At 39.6% G+C, this 17,782-nt stretch overlaps 1 protein-coding gene across 1 annotated transcript in view; it reads right to left on the bottom strand.

Annotated features, from left to right (window-relative positions):
* Positions 1 to 17,782, bottom strand: part of Ntn4 (netrin 4) — a 96,387-nt gene that overhangs the window by 13,575 nt on the left and 65,030 nt on the right. Inside the window, exon 6 of the mRNA XM_048358010.1 lies at positions 535 to 748. Coding sequence (XP_048213967.1) covers positions 535 to 748 — 214 coding nt within the window. The remainder of the gene's footprint in view (positions 1 to 534; positions 749 to 17,782) is intronic.

Raw genomic sequence — 17,782 nt, 5'->3', positions numbered from 1 at the left:
TGATGATTTTATTAGGGAACATTTTTTTTTTTTGGCCAGTCCTGGGTTTTTGGACTCAGGGCCTGAGCACTGTCCCTGGCTTCTTCCCGCTCAAGGCTAGCACTCTGCCACTTGAGCCACAGCACCGCTTCTGGCCGTTTTCTGTATATGTGGTGCTGGGGAATCGAACCTAGGGCCTCGTGTATCCGAGGCAGGCACTCTTGCCACTAGGCTATATCCCCAGCCCTATTAGGGAACATTTTTGAACTTATGTGGTTTTGAATCTATTCATAGAGACTCAAACCTTGTCATCTACCTTCCAATACGTTCACCTTCCAGAAAGCAGTAATTTTTTAAGAAATTATTGTGACAGATAGTTTACTTTGCAAAATGCACCAGATGACCTTCAGAATCTTGGAGGAATCGTTTACTTGGCTCTGCAAACTGACAAAAAAATCTTCAGAGATGTGCAAATACTGTCTTTTCCAATCACTTGTGAATTTTCAAAAGAATCTGTGCTATACATAGATGAGAGTAAAAGGCATGCATGCTTACCTACTGATGCAGTCTCCTGTGAGAGGGTCGCAGCTCCCTGCACAATCACATGGTCTGCAGCCGTAGTCTCCAAAGCCCCAATAGCCCACCATACACCTGTCACAATGTGGTCCTGCCACCCCAGGCTTACAAGGGCAGTCACCATTGCTGGGGTCACAGAAGGTCACTGAGCTGAAAGGAAGGACAGCAGATCCAACTGGATGGCAGGAACACACTACAATGGAAAGGAGGCAAGAATGGATTGTAGATCATTGGTGTGGAGATTAGGCCTGGCAATCCCCAAATGGCTTTTCTTCATCACACACCTTTCTTCTGAGACTCCTGTTAGCCAGTTGGTGTATGCTCATGGTATGAAAGTCACCTAAATTACAGTAAGTTAAAACAGTCTGCTACACAAAGAACCACATAACTTATTAACTATTAATGGTGTTTGGTTGAGGTGATGAACGTGACCCAGTGAAGAAAACAGAAGAAGAAACTGTCATTGAGGAAAGAAAGAAATCAAACGAAGGAAGTTTTAAGGAAGAAGACAACATAGACTGTGTCAGATAGGTATTGACAGGGAAAAGAAAGTGGAGAATGAAAATGGTTTCCTGCATTTAACAACTGGAAGGCCACTGGTGTCCCTGAAGAACAATTTCAGTACAGTAGTTAGCAGAAGTATAAATGAGAGCTCAATTGAGAATGGGAGTAGAGGAGTTTATGCTGAGATATCTTCTGGTACAGAAAGGAGGTAATAACTTCACCTGGATGGGGATATGAACTCAAGTGAAGATTTGGATTTTTTTTTTTTTTGCCAGCTGTGTAGCTTGAACTTGGGGCCTGGGCACTGTCCCTGAGCTTTTTTTGCTCAAGGCTAGCACCAGCCTTTTCTGTTTATGTGGTAATGAGGAATTGAACCCAGGGCCTCATGCATGCTAGGCAAACACTCTACCACTAAGCCACATTCCCAGCCCCAAGATTTGGAATTTTGCATTGTCTTAAGATGGAAGAAATCGTAACAATTTTGATGTTGATGGTTGATGGGAATGATCCAGGAAAAGGAGAGAGGGTTAGTGGCCAAAAGAGAGAGGAGGGAATTACTGGAGGGTTACTTGAATATCCTTGGGTAGGGAAGGGGTGATGGAATCTGGTACAGAAGAAGTAGAGGTCTTAGGTAGGAGCATGACCAGGCCACACTGACAGGACAGGAGGCAGGGCCAGTGGACACAGATGCAGGTAATTGGGTAAATGCAGCATGAAAGGAAGCTAGCAGGATTTGTCTTCCAATTGCTTGCATTTTTTAAAAAATGAAATCTTGATACTTCTCAAAGGATCAAGTGAAAAATGCTGGCAAGATCTTGGTTCATATCCTTGTCTCTTATTAGGCCTTTGATTCTTTTTTTTTTCAGTTAAGATATTTCATTTCTTTAATTGTACTCATTTATTTTATTGTTAGTACAGATGCAATATACAGCGGGATTACATTTACATGCATCAAGTAATAAGTACATTTGTCATCTGTTCCCTCATTCTCTCCCACTCCCTCCCTCCCATCTCCACCCATGAATTGTATAGTTCACTTTTATCAATGCCCAGTGAGCTCCACTGCTGCACTTTTCACCCCTTTTCCTCAGATTCTGTGCCCTCCCCCCACCTTCCAACAGATATGCTAGTAAATATACTGTGAAGAATACAGAATTATCAGCAAAAGTAAAAACAAAGTAAGAATAGTCCTTTGTTTCCATATTGCTGGTGTTCATTTCGGCATGTGTATACGTTTGAAGAGGCACTTGGGTATTGAACCTTTTCCCTCCTAAGGTTACCTTCTTTTGGTCTAAGTATATGTACCTAGAATCCTGTATAACTTGTCATATCCCAGTGCAGTTTAGATCTAATTTCCACATATCACAGAGAATATGTAGGCCTTTGATTCTTTTTTGTTTTTTTTTTGGCCAGTCCTGGGCCTTGGACTCAGGGCCTGAGCACTGTCCCAGGCTTCTTTTTGCTCAAGGCTAGCATTCTGCCACTTGAGCCATAGCACCACTTCTGGCCGTTTTCTACATATGTGGTGCTGGGAAATCGAACCCAGGGCCTCATGTATACGAGTCAAGCACTCTTGCCACTAGGCCATATTCCCAGCCCGGCCTTTGGTTCTTTTTTTTTTTTTTTGCCAGTCCTGGGCCTTGGACTCAGGGCCTGAGCACTGTCCCTGGCTTCTTCCCGCTCAAGGCTAGCACTCTGCCACTTGAGCCACAGCGCCGCTTCTGGCCGTTTTCTGTATATGTGGTGCTGGGGAATCGAACCTAGGGCCTCGTGTATCCGAGGCAGGCACTCTTGCCACTAGGCTATATCCCCAGCCCGGCCTTTGATTCTTGAACCATGTTTTTGTTTTGTTTTACTGCAAAATCTGCAGCTTGTGATTGTTGTTTTTTTTTAATGTGTATATTAGTACATGTTGATTTTTTTAATTAATTAATTAATTAATTAATTTGCCAGTCCTGGGCTTGGACTCAGGGCCTGGGCACTGTCCTTGGCTTCTTTTTGCTCAAGACTAGCACTCTGCCACTTGAGCCACAGTGCCACTTCTGGCCATTTTCTATATATGTGGTGCTGGGGAATCGAACCCAGGGCTTCATGTATATGAGGCAAGCACTCTTGCCACTAGGCCATATTCCCAGCCCCTTGTGATGGTTTTTTTTTTTTTTTTTTTTTTTTTTTTGGCCAGTCCTGGGGCTTGGACTCAGGGCCTGAGCACTGTCCCTGGCTTCTTCCTGCTCAAGGCTAGCCCTCTGCCACTTGAGCCACAGTGCCACTTCTGGCCATTTTCTGTATATGTGGTGCTGAGGAATCGAACCCAGGGCCTCATGTATACGAGTCAAGCACTCTTGCCACTAGGCCATATTCCCAGCCCCAATGGTCTAGGCAGAAGTGATTTTTGTTTGTTTTGTTTGTTTTTTGCCAGTCCTGGGACTTGAACTCAGGGCCTGAGCACTGTCCCTGTCTTTTTGCTCAAGGCTAGCACTCTACCCCTTGAGCCACAGTGCCACTTCCCTTGTGATGGTTTTTTAAGGGCAGTTTTCTTTCTTTTCTTTTCTTAATTTACTTTATTGTTACTAGAGAGGTGATGCATAGAGGAATTACAATTACATGAGTCAGGAAATGAGTATATTTCCTTTCATACAGTGTCTTCTGTTCCCTCATTCTCTTCCAGTTCAGTCCCTTCCCTCCCATCTCTACCCACAAGTTGTATAGTTCACTTTCATCAATGTCCAGTGAGCTCCACTACTGTACTTTTCACCGTTTTTCTCTAGAGTTGTGTGCTCTTCCCCCAACCCTTCCAAAGACATTATACATAAGATAAAGAAGATAGAATCATCAAAAACTAAAAACTGGGGGAAAAAAGAAAGGGAAAAAGTGAAAGAAAACGAAGTCTGTTTTCATATCTTGGAGTAATTTCAGCATGTATATTATTTTATATAAATATGCAGAGGCATTGCATCTTTGTGTTTTCCCCAAAGAATATCCGCTTTTGGTTTCACTGTGTGTGAGTATCTAGAATCCGGTGTAATTTATCATATCCCAGTGCATTTAGATCTCATTTCCACCTATCAGAGAGAACATGTACTGTTTGTCTCTCTGAGCTTGTCTTACTTCACTTAACATGGTTTGTTCTAGTTCCTGCTATTTCCCTGCAAATGACATTATTTTATTCTTTCTAATGGCTATATAAAATTCCATTGTGTATAGGTACCACAGTTGTTGGATCCACTCATCTATAATAGGGCATCTGGGCTATTTCTATATCTTGGCTATTGTGAATAGTGCAGCAATGCACATGGATGTGCAGGTATCCTTATCATATCTTGGCTCATGATGTTCAGGGTAGATGCCTAGGAGTGGCATGGCTGGGTCATAGGAAAGGTCTATGTTTAGTTTTTGAGGAACCTCCAGACTGCTGCCCAGAGTGGTTGTACATTCCCACCAACAGTGCAGTAGGGTTCCTTTCCCCCACAGCCCTGCCAACATTTCTTGTTGTTTGAATTCACAATGTTGGCCAATCTTACTGGGTGAGATGGAATCTTAGAGTTGTTTTGATTTGCACTTCCTTTATGGCCAGGGATGATGAGCATTTTCAAGGTCAGTTATTTGAAATGAAACTCTAGCAAGGCATAAAACACAGATATAGAATAGGCCAGTTTTCCCTGCCATGTGTTATCCATTCTCTCACTTTTCCTCCTCAAAACTTTACTGATTATTTTGTCTTTAAACTCAATGTGGCTTCACATCTCCACTTCTCAACGGTGTGGCCCTTCAGCAAGATAACCACCGGTCATTTCAAGTCCTTTGTCTCTAAAAATGGAAATAAGAGCATACTTACCATACTTAGGGATAGGATGAAATAAGACAATATATGAAAAGCTGTTTGTGTCTGGTACATAGTTTATTAATAGTAAATTAATTAATGAATAATGCAACTAAAAATCTTATATAGGTATAGGTTCTATGCACGAGAATGGAATTCATAGCCTTGGAAGGGAAATGGGAGTAAACAGAAGATTCCACACAATGTAATGTGCTTGTTAGAGAGATATATAGAGATCCATGGCTGTTCCAAGGAAGGTGAAAGAGACCTAGGCTGGGAGAACTGCAAAGCCCTCACAAAGGAGGCTTGTCTTGGATATGAGACAGCTTGACAAGTTGACAAGGATGGGAAGGTAAGCACTTCACATCCAGGTTGGTTTTAAGATACTCCCTTCATTGTATTTTGAAAAATAAGTTTGCATTTTAAATTATGGTGAAAGTACCATAAAACTTAGCATGTCGACTACTTTTGGATGTATGATACACTCCCGCTGCAGTTTTTGTTCCTGTATCACATGGAATCTCTTACTTCTTTGTGGAAATGCTAGGTTCCTTCCTTCCTTGGTGCTCATGGTGATGCCTGCACTGCCTTCCCCATCTTGTCTTTTCTTCTACTTCCTCCAGTTCGCCACTCTCCTCTACCTTCTCTCTGTTCTCTCTGTATTTCATGTATCGCAGTGCATTACTTTCTGTTTATTTACTAGTCTCCCTTACTCATTGACAGAAGGAGCTTTATCTTACTTGTTGTTTTGGAGGCCTCAGAGTAGTGTCTGGTACATAGTAGATGCCCAAATAAGCACTTGTGGAATTGATTTGAAGGACATTCCAGGCTGTGGGAATCATGTAAGAAAGGAAATGACCTATTTGAGGAATGTGAAGAGAATGGAAAGCAGCTGAAGGGAGATGAGGCAGAATAAAAACTTGTAAAGTTGGGCGAGACTGTTTGTGAGTCCAGATTGTGGAAGGGCCCATTTCAAGAAGGTAAATTTTGTTTTGTGGGTATATTGGACAATAAGAAATTTTCAAGCAACTCAAGGCCTGGGCACTGTCCCTGAGCCTCTTTGAGCTCAAGGCTTTTTCTGGGTAGTTTATTGGAGGTAAGAGTCTCATGGACTTTTCTGTCCAGGCTGGCTTCAATTCGTGATCCTCAAATCTCAACCTCCCAAGTAGCTAGGATTATAAGTATGAGCCACTGGTACCCAGCTACACTTTAATTTTCATGGACACTTTGGTGGCAGGTGTAGATTAGACTTGTTTTAGAGAAATCAAAGAAATGAGAGCTAACACAGTCATGACAAAGGCAGTAAGTACAACTGGGAATGGAATAAAAGTTGGTATACGAATTTTTTTAAAAGATAGTGTTGGGAAGTTTGATGGTACATGCCTGTAATTCTAGTACTTAGGAGTTTGAAGCTATTGGTTCTTAAGCTAGAATTAGGATGAAGTTTGCAAAAACTCTTTACTACATGTAACCTCCCATCCTCAAACCTATATGCTTCCTTAGTTGGAAACAAGTCTAAAAGCAGCAAATGTTGCTTTTTCAGTTAAAGGTATAAATTATACTCTTGGGAAGAATCTCATACTCTTCCTTCCATCTACTAGAAAATGATAGTTATTAATGATAACTCTAATGTTTAAAAGTACCTGTAGTTTAAAAGATGTAGTCATTCCTTACCCAAGGGCTTCATAATATGGCCCCAGCCTACTTCTCTAGTTTACCTTTCATAACTCTTTTGCTTATAGCTTTTATTCCAATTAAATGATAATATTTGTGGACACACCCCATTTTTTCCATTTCTGTGTCTATATTAATTTCGGGAAATCCTTTTTCCCACATATCTTTCAAACTTATTCCCATTCAAGATATATCTCAAATGTCGGCCCTGAGCATTGTTCTAGTTCATCCATTTGGGGTGGTAAGGGTGCTCAAGTATGAGTTCTGTTGAGCAATATCTTGTTAGTGACAGAACATTTCTTTACTTTGGCAATATTGGAGTTTGAACTCAAGGCCTTGTGCTTTCTAGGCAGATGCCATACCCCTTAAGCCATACCTCCTCCCCAGCAAAACAGGACTTTGAAATTCACATGTAATGATAACTAGAAGAGAAAAATAGAGAGTAGCACTCTTCAGCCTCTCCCACCTCCCCAGATGAGAGCCCAGGGAAGCCACTCCAGATGCCTATCAAAGGGACAGATTTACCTTCTTTAGAAGTCATTCTTCTAACTGATTTTGGTACCCTGGATATTGTATATACATGTATTGGAACTAGAGAAGGAAAGGGGAATATCAAAATGGAGAGACAAAGGACAAAAGACAAACCAATGCAACAGCAATACTTATATAACTATATGCTGTAAACCAACTGTACAAGTCATGGGGTGGGGGATGGGGAAAGGGGAAGGTGGGGGAAAATTGAGGGAAGAGGTAGCAAGTTGTATAAAAAATGTATGCACTGCCTTGCACAAATAATTTTGATCACCAAGAAATAAGAAAAAGAACTTGAAAAGAAAAAAGAAGTCGGGGCTGGGGATATGGCCTAGTGGCAAGAGTGCTTGCCTTGTATACATGAAGCCCTGGGTTCAATTCCCCAGCACCACATATATAGAAAACGGCCAGAAGTGGCGCTGTGGCTCAAGTGGCAGAGTGCTAGCCTTGAGCAAAAAGAAGCCAGGGAGAGTGCTCAGGCCCTGAGTCCAAGCCCCAGGACTGGCAAAAAAATAAAATAAAATATAAAAATAAATAATAATAATAATAAAAAAAAGAAGTCATTCTTCATTCTAACACAACATAATATAATCCTGTCCTTTCTTTGGAACCTTCAGAGCTTTAAAAATAATACTTCTTCTTATAGCTGTGATGATGTTCCATTTTGCATTGCAGAATTTGGGTGCTTTCCCTCTCACCCTCTATCAAGCCATTGATAAGCTCCAACATGGGTCACTCTCACCTCTTCTCTGCTGTATTTAGTTTGTATATTTATAAGCCCACAGTATAGAAATGACTTTAATACCACTGTTTTGTTTGTTCTTTACTTCTGAGCTTAGTCATTTTTTTCATTTTTAATATTGTCATTATCATTTGTGGTACTGGATTTGATCTCAGGACCTTGTGCTTGGTAGAGGCATGTCTCCAGAAATGACTTCAGATGAAATCACGTAAAAAAGTTTTATGATTTTTGAGATGACTAACCAATAGTTATTATATCCTTTGTTAAGTCAGTTTGTTTCTTTTTTTTTTTTTTTTTTTTGGCCAGTCCTGGGCCTTGGACTCAGGGCCTGAGCACTGTTCCTGGCTTCTTCCCGCTCAAGGCTAGCACTCTGCCACTTGAGCCATAGCGCCGCTTCTGGCCGTTTTCTGTATATGTGGTGCTGGGGAATCGAACCTAGGGCCTCGTGTATCCGAGGCAGGCACTCTTGCCACTAGGCTATATCCCCAGCCCATCAGTTTGTTTCTTGATAGCAGCTAGGGAAGATTGAGTCAGAGGAGAGATACTATAGAACCTTATCAATGATAGTATAATGGCATCCTGTTACCATATTTTTTACTAATGGAAAATTGAGTGTTTCTAGGAGTTGACCTCTCTGTAAGACTCTGTATTTTAAAACTTACACACATTTCAGGAATGGCCAGAGAAGAATGTGATTCTATCACATGTGCTGGTGGATTTCTGTCAATGTGACTTTTTTGCATAATTACAAGATAAAAATACCAATGGGAAACTATGCAGAACTAGCTCTGGGCAGAAGGCCCAACACCTTTCAGCCAGCACAGTAAGACTTGCCTTGCATACTAAGTCCTGAAGTTTGCTAGCAGTCAATATCTGATGGCAGTTCTTATTTTCTTCTTGCTTGAGCGGAAGGCTTTTCTTAAGTTCTGGCTCAGTTTTGAGTCCAGCATATAATTCGTACTGCTTGTTGATTCAAACTACAACTAGAGCATGCACTTTTCATGAGGAATATCAGTTATGACTCAAAATGACATAAATCCTTGACTTCAGCTTTGCCTTCTTGTTATAGATATGAGCCCCATAAGTAAAGATTGAGCTATTACCTATCATTCTGAACCTTATTCTTTTTGTTATAATTTTCAGTGTTGGGAAAATGTCCTTAGAAGTTGAAATTGTGCTTTCCGGTGCAACCAAATATACTTAGGAGCTGTGTGGCCTATCCAAGCAGCAAATCATTCAATGTTTGAGTTACCATTTTCCCTTACCACAGACACTATTCTCACAAGCATATTTTTGAAAACACAAATGACCTATTCTGAATAGTTCATTTTACTAGGAGGTCCTATGGAAAGAATACCTAAAGGAATAATAAAAGTTCAAGGCAGATGAGATAGAGGAAAAGAAAAGTAGGGTGTGATCTGTGGTTCTGCTGTGTGCAAGGTGCTACATTATAGATCAGTGGTTCACAATGAATTTGTATCATTTGCTGATTCAAATTCTATCTTCAGATAGTTTGCATTAATACATCTATGCTGTAGAGTACTGCCTCTCTTTGGAGCATTTCCATACAGGAAAATGGACACAAAGCTGCTCTGAGGATCTTCAATCAAACAGCATATGAACACATTTTTTTTTTTTTTTTTTTTTGGCCAGTCCTGGGCCTTGGACTCAGGGCCTGAGCACTGTCCCTGGCTTCTTCCCGCTCAAGGCTAGCACTCTGCCACTTGAGCCACAGCGCCGCTTCTGGCCGTTTTCTGTATATGTGGTGCTGGGGAATCGAACCTAGGGCCTCGTTTATCCGAGGCAGGCACTCTTGCCACCAGGCTATATCCCCAGCCCCGTATGAACACATTTTTATACAACCATCTATAGCCATAGGCGGCAAAGCTAATATTTGTTCCAAACACAAGGGATAGTAATAAATACAGCGGTTTGGAAATTGCTTATAAGATCTCTTAAGAAGACAGAAAACAAAATAGAGGCAATATAATAATCTTAGTACGAGCAAACGCTTATGAGTCAGACCAGGTGAGTTCATGTTTTGAGGCTTATTTCATTATAAGACTTAATGAAACCTGATAATTCTCAATTTTCTCACTAATGATTTAAGAATAATGATACTTTTGCCACAGGGTGCTTTGAGGATTAAATAAGAAGTGTATTTGGCAATGTATTAGGCATTTAGCGGTAGGAAATGATAATTATTTGGGTCAAAGAATTATTATTTACTGTTGTTGTGCCAGTATGGTTGAACTCAAGCCCTGAGTTCTTACTTGGTTTTAAATTCAAGGCTGATGTTTTCCCTGGTTAACTGGAGATATGAACCTCTGTCTTTTCTGCCTGGGCTGGCTTCTGTGATCTTCAGATCTCAGCTTCCTGAGTAGATAGGATTATAGGTGTGAGCCATCAGCTCTTGGCTTGAAACAGTTATTTTAAAAATGCCATCTACTCATCCATCCTTCTATTAACTCACCTACTTGTAACTTTACCAGGGTTCTATTTTCCTTCTTTTTTGTTCTTTCTCTCTTTCTTTCCTTTCTTTTTGTTCTTTCTCTTTCTCTCTGAAGTTTTTCAAACAGTTCTTGAACTTTAGTTTGACTATAAACTGTGTTAGAAACTAAGGATACAAAGACAAATACCAAGACTAAAATCTCTTCAGTAAGAAGAAAGATGTAGGGGCTGGGAATGTGGTTTAGTGGTACAGTATAGCTTGCCTAGCCTGCATGAAGCCCTGGGTTTGATTTCTGAAAACCACATGAACAGAAAAGCCAGAAGTGATGCTGTGGCTCAAGTGGTAGAGTGCTAACCCTGAGCAAAAGGAAGCCAGGGACAGTGCTCAGTCCCTGAGTTCAAGCCTCAGGACTGGCATTAAAAAAAAGAAGAAGAAAGATGTACAAATAAGTAAAGGGCACTAAATGTCGTAACAGTCTAGTGTGGCTGAGAACACAGAGGAAAGAGCAATAACTAACTGCCTCATTGCAGATGTGGAGTATTGTCTTTTTAAAGGAAATAAATGACTGAACTGGCTTTTCAAATATCGTGCTTGCTTTATACCTGGGAGGAATGTGCTGGGAAACAGGAGCACACATTTTTTGACTACTCCTAAGTCCTTCAGAGTTAATTTACATGTTCCTTTCCTGGGATAGAATATATCAACCTACTATTACTCATTTTGTAGGCCAGTCTATGATGAGAAAAAGTAGGGTATGATCTGCGGTTCTGCTGTGTGCAAGGTGCTATACTATAGATCAGTGTTCTTCAGGACAAAAATGACAGCTTTTTACCTGCAGGGTAATAGTAAGTATGTAAATTCAAGGACAAAATGCCAGGAACCTTTATGACTCCATTGATTCGGATGGAATTGCTAATGCCTTCAGCGAGGAGGAAACCATTGCTGCCACTCCATCTTTATTCCCACATTCAGTGGAACTCTACTTGTTATCTAGTTGTTTTCCACTCTTTATACCAAACTTGTTGTAAGACCAGCCCTTTGGGTTTGGCATATTACCCCTAAACTCTCAGGACTCCTCAGTATTACCTGATGGCTCTAACTTTTGCTCCTCTGTTAGTAAAAGCTACATTGGGAGCAAAATACCCTGAAAGTATTTGCTACTGATTTAGCCTTTCTAAAAACAGAACTCAAAGTTCAAGGCCCTGAGCTGGGAAAGAGACCTTTCACCACCACCCTGTGGCCACTCCTTCAGCAGCGCCTCCCAGTCTCCCAACATCGTTCTCTCCTGAAAAGGCCAAGGCTCTACAAAACTTCTGATGGGAGAATTTTTAATAACAAAATTCATTTCAAAAGCTACCCAGCTGCTGGCTGAGGTTCTTAGAGAAACTATAACTGAACGGAGATGAGTACGAGATGCAGCTCCAAGCAGAGAGAAGACAGTATGAACTGTTACAAATATATTAAGTGTGAAGTAAAAGAGTAGATAAAAGGAGTCTTCTCTTTTTTTGTACTATTTACTCCTTTCCTTTTACTATCAACAACTCCTGCTAGAAGATGAATAGCCAGAAAAAATGATAAATGAACCTCACTCTGTGAAAGTTCCCACAGAACATCTTTCTATTGATCCTGGAAATGTTACATAGTATTCAGTGATAGTTAGTTCTGTAATAGTCAAGGTATATTTAATTTTGACTAAAATTATGCCTGAATAGCCTTACAAGGAAGTAGTAATCTAAATAAAGATTTTTGTTTCATTAACTGAAAATCTAATTAGTTGTCCATCTCACAAAAAAGAGGCAGATCCATTTATGCATAAGATCTGCATGAATCTTATTGAATGCTTTTTAAAAAGGTAAGGCAGAGCAACATTTCCTCGCTGTTTAAAATTTTGAATATATAATGCAGATAAATACTAAAGTCATACTCTTTATCTGTAGTTCTTTACTAAGTGACTGCTACTCAGACCCTCTATTTGATTTTTGTGTCATTCCTTTCCTGTTTACTGGTTGTAACTGGGCCAGTTACTATTTATTCCTGGGTCTATCTAAGAGATCTTATGCAGTTAAAGACAAACACAGTTTTATACTTTTGGTTTGCTTCTTAATTTCAGCTAAAGAAAGAATTTTTGAATATACAGACAAATGTTATTGCTGGAAAACTTTGGATATAACTGCGGACACTATTTTGAAGAATTTGGTTATATCATGTCTGTTCATGTTATTATTATTGAAGAAATACTACAGCCTCAGCCTTCTATGTTCTAAATCTACTTAGGCATCCCCTAACCACACATCCAGCTAGGGTCATTCCTAACTTTTTTCCTTAGGAGAAACAAATCTTATTGATTGTATTTACAAATCTCTATTAACTTCATTGATCTTAGCTCTCCCACTTTGAACTGATATGGTTAGTCCCTGCTAGAATATTCATGGTACCTCTTCTATTACTTATTATGGTCTTCAATTACTTATTTGCTTGGGGAAAATTTAGCTGTAATCTACTTCCATGGGGGTAGGGACTCCATTTTATTTTATGTTCAGTGATTAGAATTGACCTGGCACGTTCTAGGCACTAAATAGGTTTAGTTTTTTTTTTTTTTTAAATGACTGGAGACTAGAGTGCTTGCCTAGAATGCATGAAGCCCTGGGTTTGATTCCTCAGTACCACATAAACAGAAAAAGCTGCAAGTGGCATTTGTGGCTAAAAAGACGCTCAGGGAAATTGTCCAGGCTCTGACTTCAAGCCCCAGGACTGGCAACACAACCAATCAACCAAACAACAACGACAAAAACAAACACGAACAAATGTGTCACTTAGTAAATATATTTAAAAAAATTTTTTTAAACTAGCCTACATTGGTTGGACAAAGGGAATTTTGTTGTGATAGTTCCACCCAGGAGCGTAATGTATCTTAATCATCCTTTACCCCAGCATCACTCTCCTCTATCTTACTTCCCCTTCTTAAAACAATTTCAGCAGGTCTCATTGTTCTATTTTCATATATGCAAATAAGCTACCTTGACCATATTCATCTTCATTTACCTTCTTCATTAGCCCTCCCTGATCTTATTTGTATACCCCCATCAGAGCCTGATTTTACTTTTTAGTCATTCATTTTAAAAATAAATATTTCTTAAAATTTTAAGAAATTGATGTTCTTTGGTCTTCAGCTATCTCTTCAAAATTTTTGTCTCATTTCCATCTCTGTACGGTAAGGCCAAGAAGGTAGAAGCCACATCTTTACCTGTATATATCTGCAAAACCCTAGGACCATACCTGACCCATATGACCAACTCAGTCTTTGTGGAATGAATGAATGAACCTCTTAATAAGCCACAACTGTGATGTTTTGGTAAGCCTCTTAGAGACCCGACCTTCTATACGCTTTTAGTTTCTTTGCATCACAGCTCACAATACCAAGGTAATAGAAGCAGAAAACTTACACACAAAAACCTTTAGAAAGCAGAAATGGTCAAAACACAATAGATGATTTTTGAATCACTAGGTCATGATTTTCCTGCCTTTAATGTTTAACTCAGTCAGTTCAGTTTTATTTTTTCATATCTGGAATAAAAGCTCTGTATTTTAACTCCTCAGGAGACATTCTCCACCTGTACATGCCTCTCACTGAGAAAAATTTTGTTTCCTTTTGTTATTCAAGCTGAAATTTCGTTTTTTTCTCCTTCATGTAATTATATCTAATATAACTGTTTGAAGGTAGTAGATTTTGTTTTTGCCACCCTTCTGCATGCTCTCATCCCTTTAGAGTGTCTGTAGAAAACTTCTGTCTTCTCCCCTGAGAAGTTTCTTAGCTAATTGAGTATATTTATCTTTTCCCACAGTTCATTAGTATCTCTGTTTTCATTGGTGTATTGGGAATACTTTAGTCATCTCCTTTCTTTCTTTCTTTCTTTTTTTTTTTTTTTGTACTAAGATTCCTGAGGATGTATACAGTTCTTCAGAGTTGGATTTTTTTTTTTTTTTTAATGCTAGTCCTGGGGCTTGAACTCAAGGCCTGGGCACCCTGAACTTTAGTGTTTACAGTTAATACTCTATCACTTGAGCCACAGTTCGACGTCCAGTTTTCTGGTGGTTAGAGATAAGAGTCTCACAGACTTTCCTGCCCTGGCTGGCTCTGAACTGCAATCCTCAGATCTCAGCCATCTAAGTAGCTAGGATTACAGGTGTGAGCCACTAGCACCCAAGTGGATCAAGTTCTTTTGGTCAAACAAATCTGGGTTGCCACTGACTAGCTGTATGAACTTGAATAATCTTTGCTATCAAGTTGAACCTTGCTATCTTTATCTGTAAATTAAAAAGACACTTGTAACTCATGGACTGCTAAGAGAGATAACTTATGTAAATTGCTAGCAGAGTGCCTGCCTATAGTGGTCAATCAACAAATGCTAGTATTTGTTTTTACACCTTTACTAATTTGTCTGATTTTCTGAAGGCTTTGATGTTTTCCAATTCTTAATTAGTTAATGCTTGTTCTCACCAGATATAGAATGGCATATTATTTACTTATTCAATAAATCACATTTTCTGTTTGGAAATCATTGCAGAGAAGTTTATAACTTGCCCCACTTTTCTTCTCAACCTTGACTTTCATTATTTATCAATTTGAAAAGGTTTTCCTTTTTGTTTTTTTTTGTTTTTTTCTTTTTGCCAGTCTTGGGGCTTGGACTCAGGGCCTGAGCACTGCCACTGGCTTTTTGCTCAAGGCTAGCACTCTGCCACTTGAGCCACAGCACCACTTCTGGCCTTTTCTATATATGTGGTACTGAGGAATCGAACCTAGGGCTTCCTGTATACAAGGCAAGCACTCTTGCCACTAGGCCATATTCCCAGCCCCAAAGGTTCTCCTTTTGAAGGGTGAATTTTAGTATGTGTTTTAAATTATTTTTTCAGTACTAGAGATTGAAGCCAGAGCCTCACATTACTAGTGGAATCACTGGAGTCACACTCCTCTCTGTCCTCTCTCCCCCTGGTCCTTTTATGCTAGTCCTGGGGCTTGAACTCAGAGTCTGAGCACTGTCTCTGAGCTTCATTTTGCTCAAGGCTAGCACTCTACCTCTTGAACCACAGAGCCACTTCTATGTGGTGCTGAGGAATGGAACCCAGGGCTTTGTGCATACTAGGCAAGCACTCTACCACTAAGCCACATTCACAGCCCTTCCCCTGGTCTTTCTGTAGGTTTTTTTTTTAAGTGTGTGTGTTTTAAATATTTTTGAAAGAGTCTTACTATCTTTGTTAGGATGGCCTTAAACTCAAGATGCTCCTGCCTCCACCTCCACAGTAGCTAAGATTAAGGCATATATCACCATACCCATCTTATTTATTGTTTTAAAATGATTATTATAATTATCACATTACAGTAGGTCTATTTTCTCTATTCTTTTCACTTTTTTTTTTTTTTTTTTGGCCAGTCCTGGGCCTTGGACTCAGGGCCTGAGCACTGTCCCTGGCTTCTTCCCGCTCAAGGCTAGCACTCTGCCACTTGAGCCACAGCGCCGCTTCTGCCATTTTCTGTATATGTGGTGCTGGGGAATCGAACCTAGGGCCTCGTGTATCTGAGGCGGGCACTCTTGCCACTAGGCTATATCCCCAGCCCCTTCTTTTCACTTCTTAACTCTGTTTTGGTTTCTTAGTTTAAAAGAAAAAGCTAAGATTAAGGTTTTCCAACTACTGCTGTCACCTCACTGATTCTATTTAAAGTTTGCCTTTCCAAAACAGTTACTTCATATTGATTCTATGCTGGAGTCACTCACAGTTGTTTTGAATATAAACCAAAGACAGCCATACTGTTTATATAATACAAAATGAACTCATGTGGCGTTGCCAAAACTACAGTTTGAAAAAGAAAACCCACTGAGTTACTATGTGAAGGGACCTCTGCGAGTCCTAGGAAAAGATGAACTGGACACAGACACAAGAGTAAAAAATAGAAAGTACCTATGAGTTCCTAGATGTGTTGTTATGGTAAGGCATTCTGGATATAAAATTTACTTGTACGAAATTGAGAGGAAAGATTCACTGTACTACAGGGAAAACGAATAATTGTTGGATAGAAATATGAGTCAACAGAGAAAAGTAGAAATTCTTCCTGAGAACTTTGTGAGAAAGTACCCATGAGTAGACTGTGAATGATGAAAAGATAGTTCCCATTCAGGTACTTTCATTTCTATCAGTTGAGAAGTTTTCACCTAAGCCAGAAAGGAGAAAAGAAGACAAAAGGCAAAAGCGATTTGGATGATAGATTTTTTTCTTCACAATGATACTAAACAGTTAGGGTAACCATAACCAAGTAATAACTGATATCTTGGTAGATTTTTACAATATTTAAAAATTACGAAGCTGAGCACTGGTAGCTCATGCTTATCCTCCTAGCTACTCAGGAGGCTGAGCTCTAAGGATTGTAGTTCAAAGCCAGCCCAAGCAAGGAAGTCTGTGAGACTGATCTCTATTAACCATCAGAAAACCAGAAGTGAAGCTGTGGCTCAAAGTGGTACAGCACTAGTCTTGAGCACAAAAGCTGAGAGTCAGTGCCCAGATGCTGAGTTCAAGCCTGGTGACCCACGTTGACATAGAAATCAAGGACACAGCTAATTGGCTGTATACTAAAGAGAGAGTTAATTCTGTTCTGAAAAGCATTTCTTCAATCATGTTTCAAACATGTTCTACTAAAGGGAAATTTTCTATAGAACACTGTCAATGGAATAGTTATCAATATTCTACTCAATCAATTTCCCATCCATTTAGCATTTAACATATCCTTGGTACTAAAATGGAGAGATGGGGAAGGAGAGACTTCGTGATCAATGAAATCTCAATGAATATTAAAATACCAATGCCATAACATACCTACAAGAAGTTTATTGCTACATTCTAAAGTATGTCAGTATGGAAATCAAATAAAATGTCATTGTAGTAGTCAACTAATTTTATTACACTACAATAATTCAGTTTAAATTATAAGGTATTTATGAAAAAATACATTTATGCATTATGAGTAACAGGGAGTTCTCCAGTTAGAATTTCCAGGTATTTATTTTGAAATGGTTACATAGAAAACAGACATCTTGGGCTGGGGATATGGCCTAGTGGCAAGAAAACAGACATCTTAAAATTTCTGCCAGAAATGTTCTTGGAGAAAAAGAGAGGTTCTATATCAGACATTGTTGAGTTGGAGAAGATAACACATGAATGCTAAGCAGTATTTATGCTTATCAGTGTGTCAGAATAAAATTGTTTAGCCAGAGTTTCAGTAATCCTTTAGAATTTTCTGCCAGAGATATGGCTAATTCAGTGGTAGGTTAAGTTACAGATGATTGTTAGCTCACAACCTCTTATCCAAGGATGAAAATGAACAGTGCTCTCCCCCCAAAATAGATCTGGCATATGCATTTGTTCTCAGATGCCAGCCAGGAAACCAAAAGGCAAAATTGGAAATCACTAATCATGCTTGTAAAGATGGGAAGATTTCCAGCCCGAAGCTCTACTA

Source organism: Perognathus longimembris, chromosome 1 (assembly GCF_023159225.1).
Source record: "Perognathus longimembris pacificus isolate PPM17 chromosome 1, ASM2315922v1, whole genome shotgun sequence".
NCBI classification, from domain to species: domain Eukaryota; kingdom Metazoa; phylum Chordata; class Mammalia; order Rodentia; family Heteromyidae; genus Perognathus; species Perognathus longimembris.
Note: the sequence above shows the minus strand (reverse complement) of the source record. Positions and strands in the feature narration are given on the sequence as shown.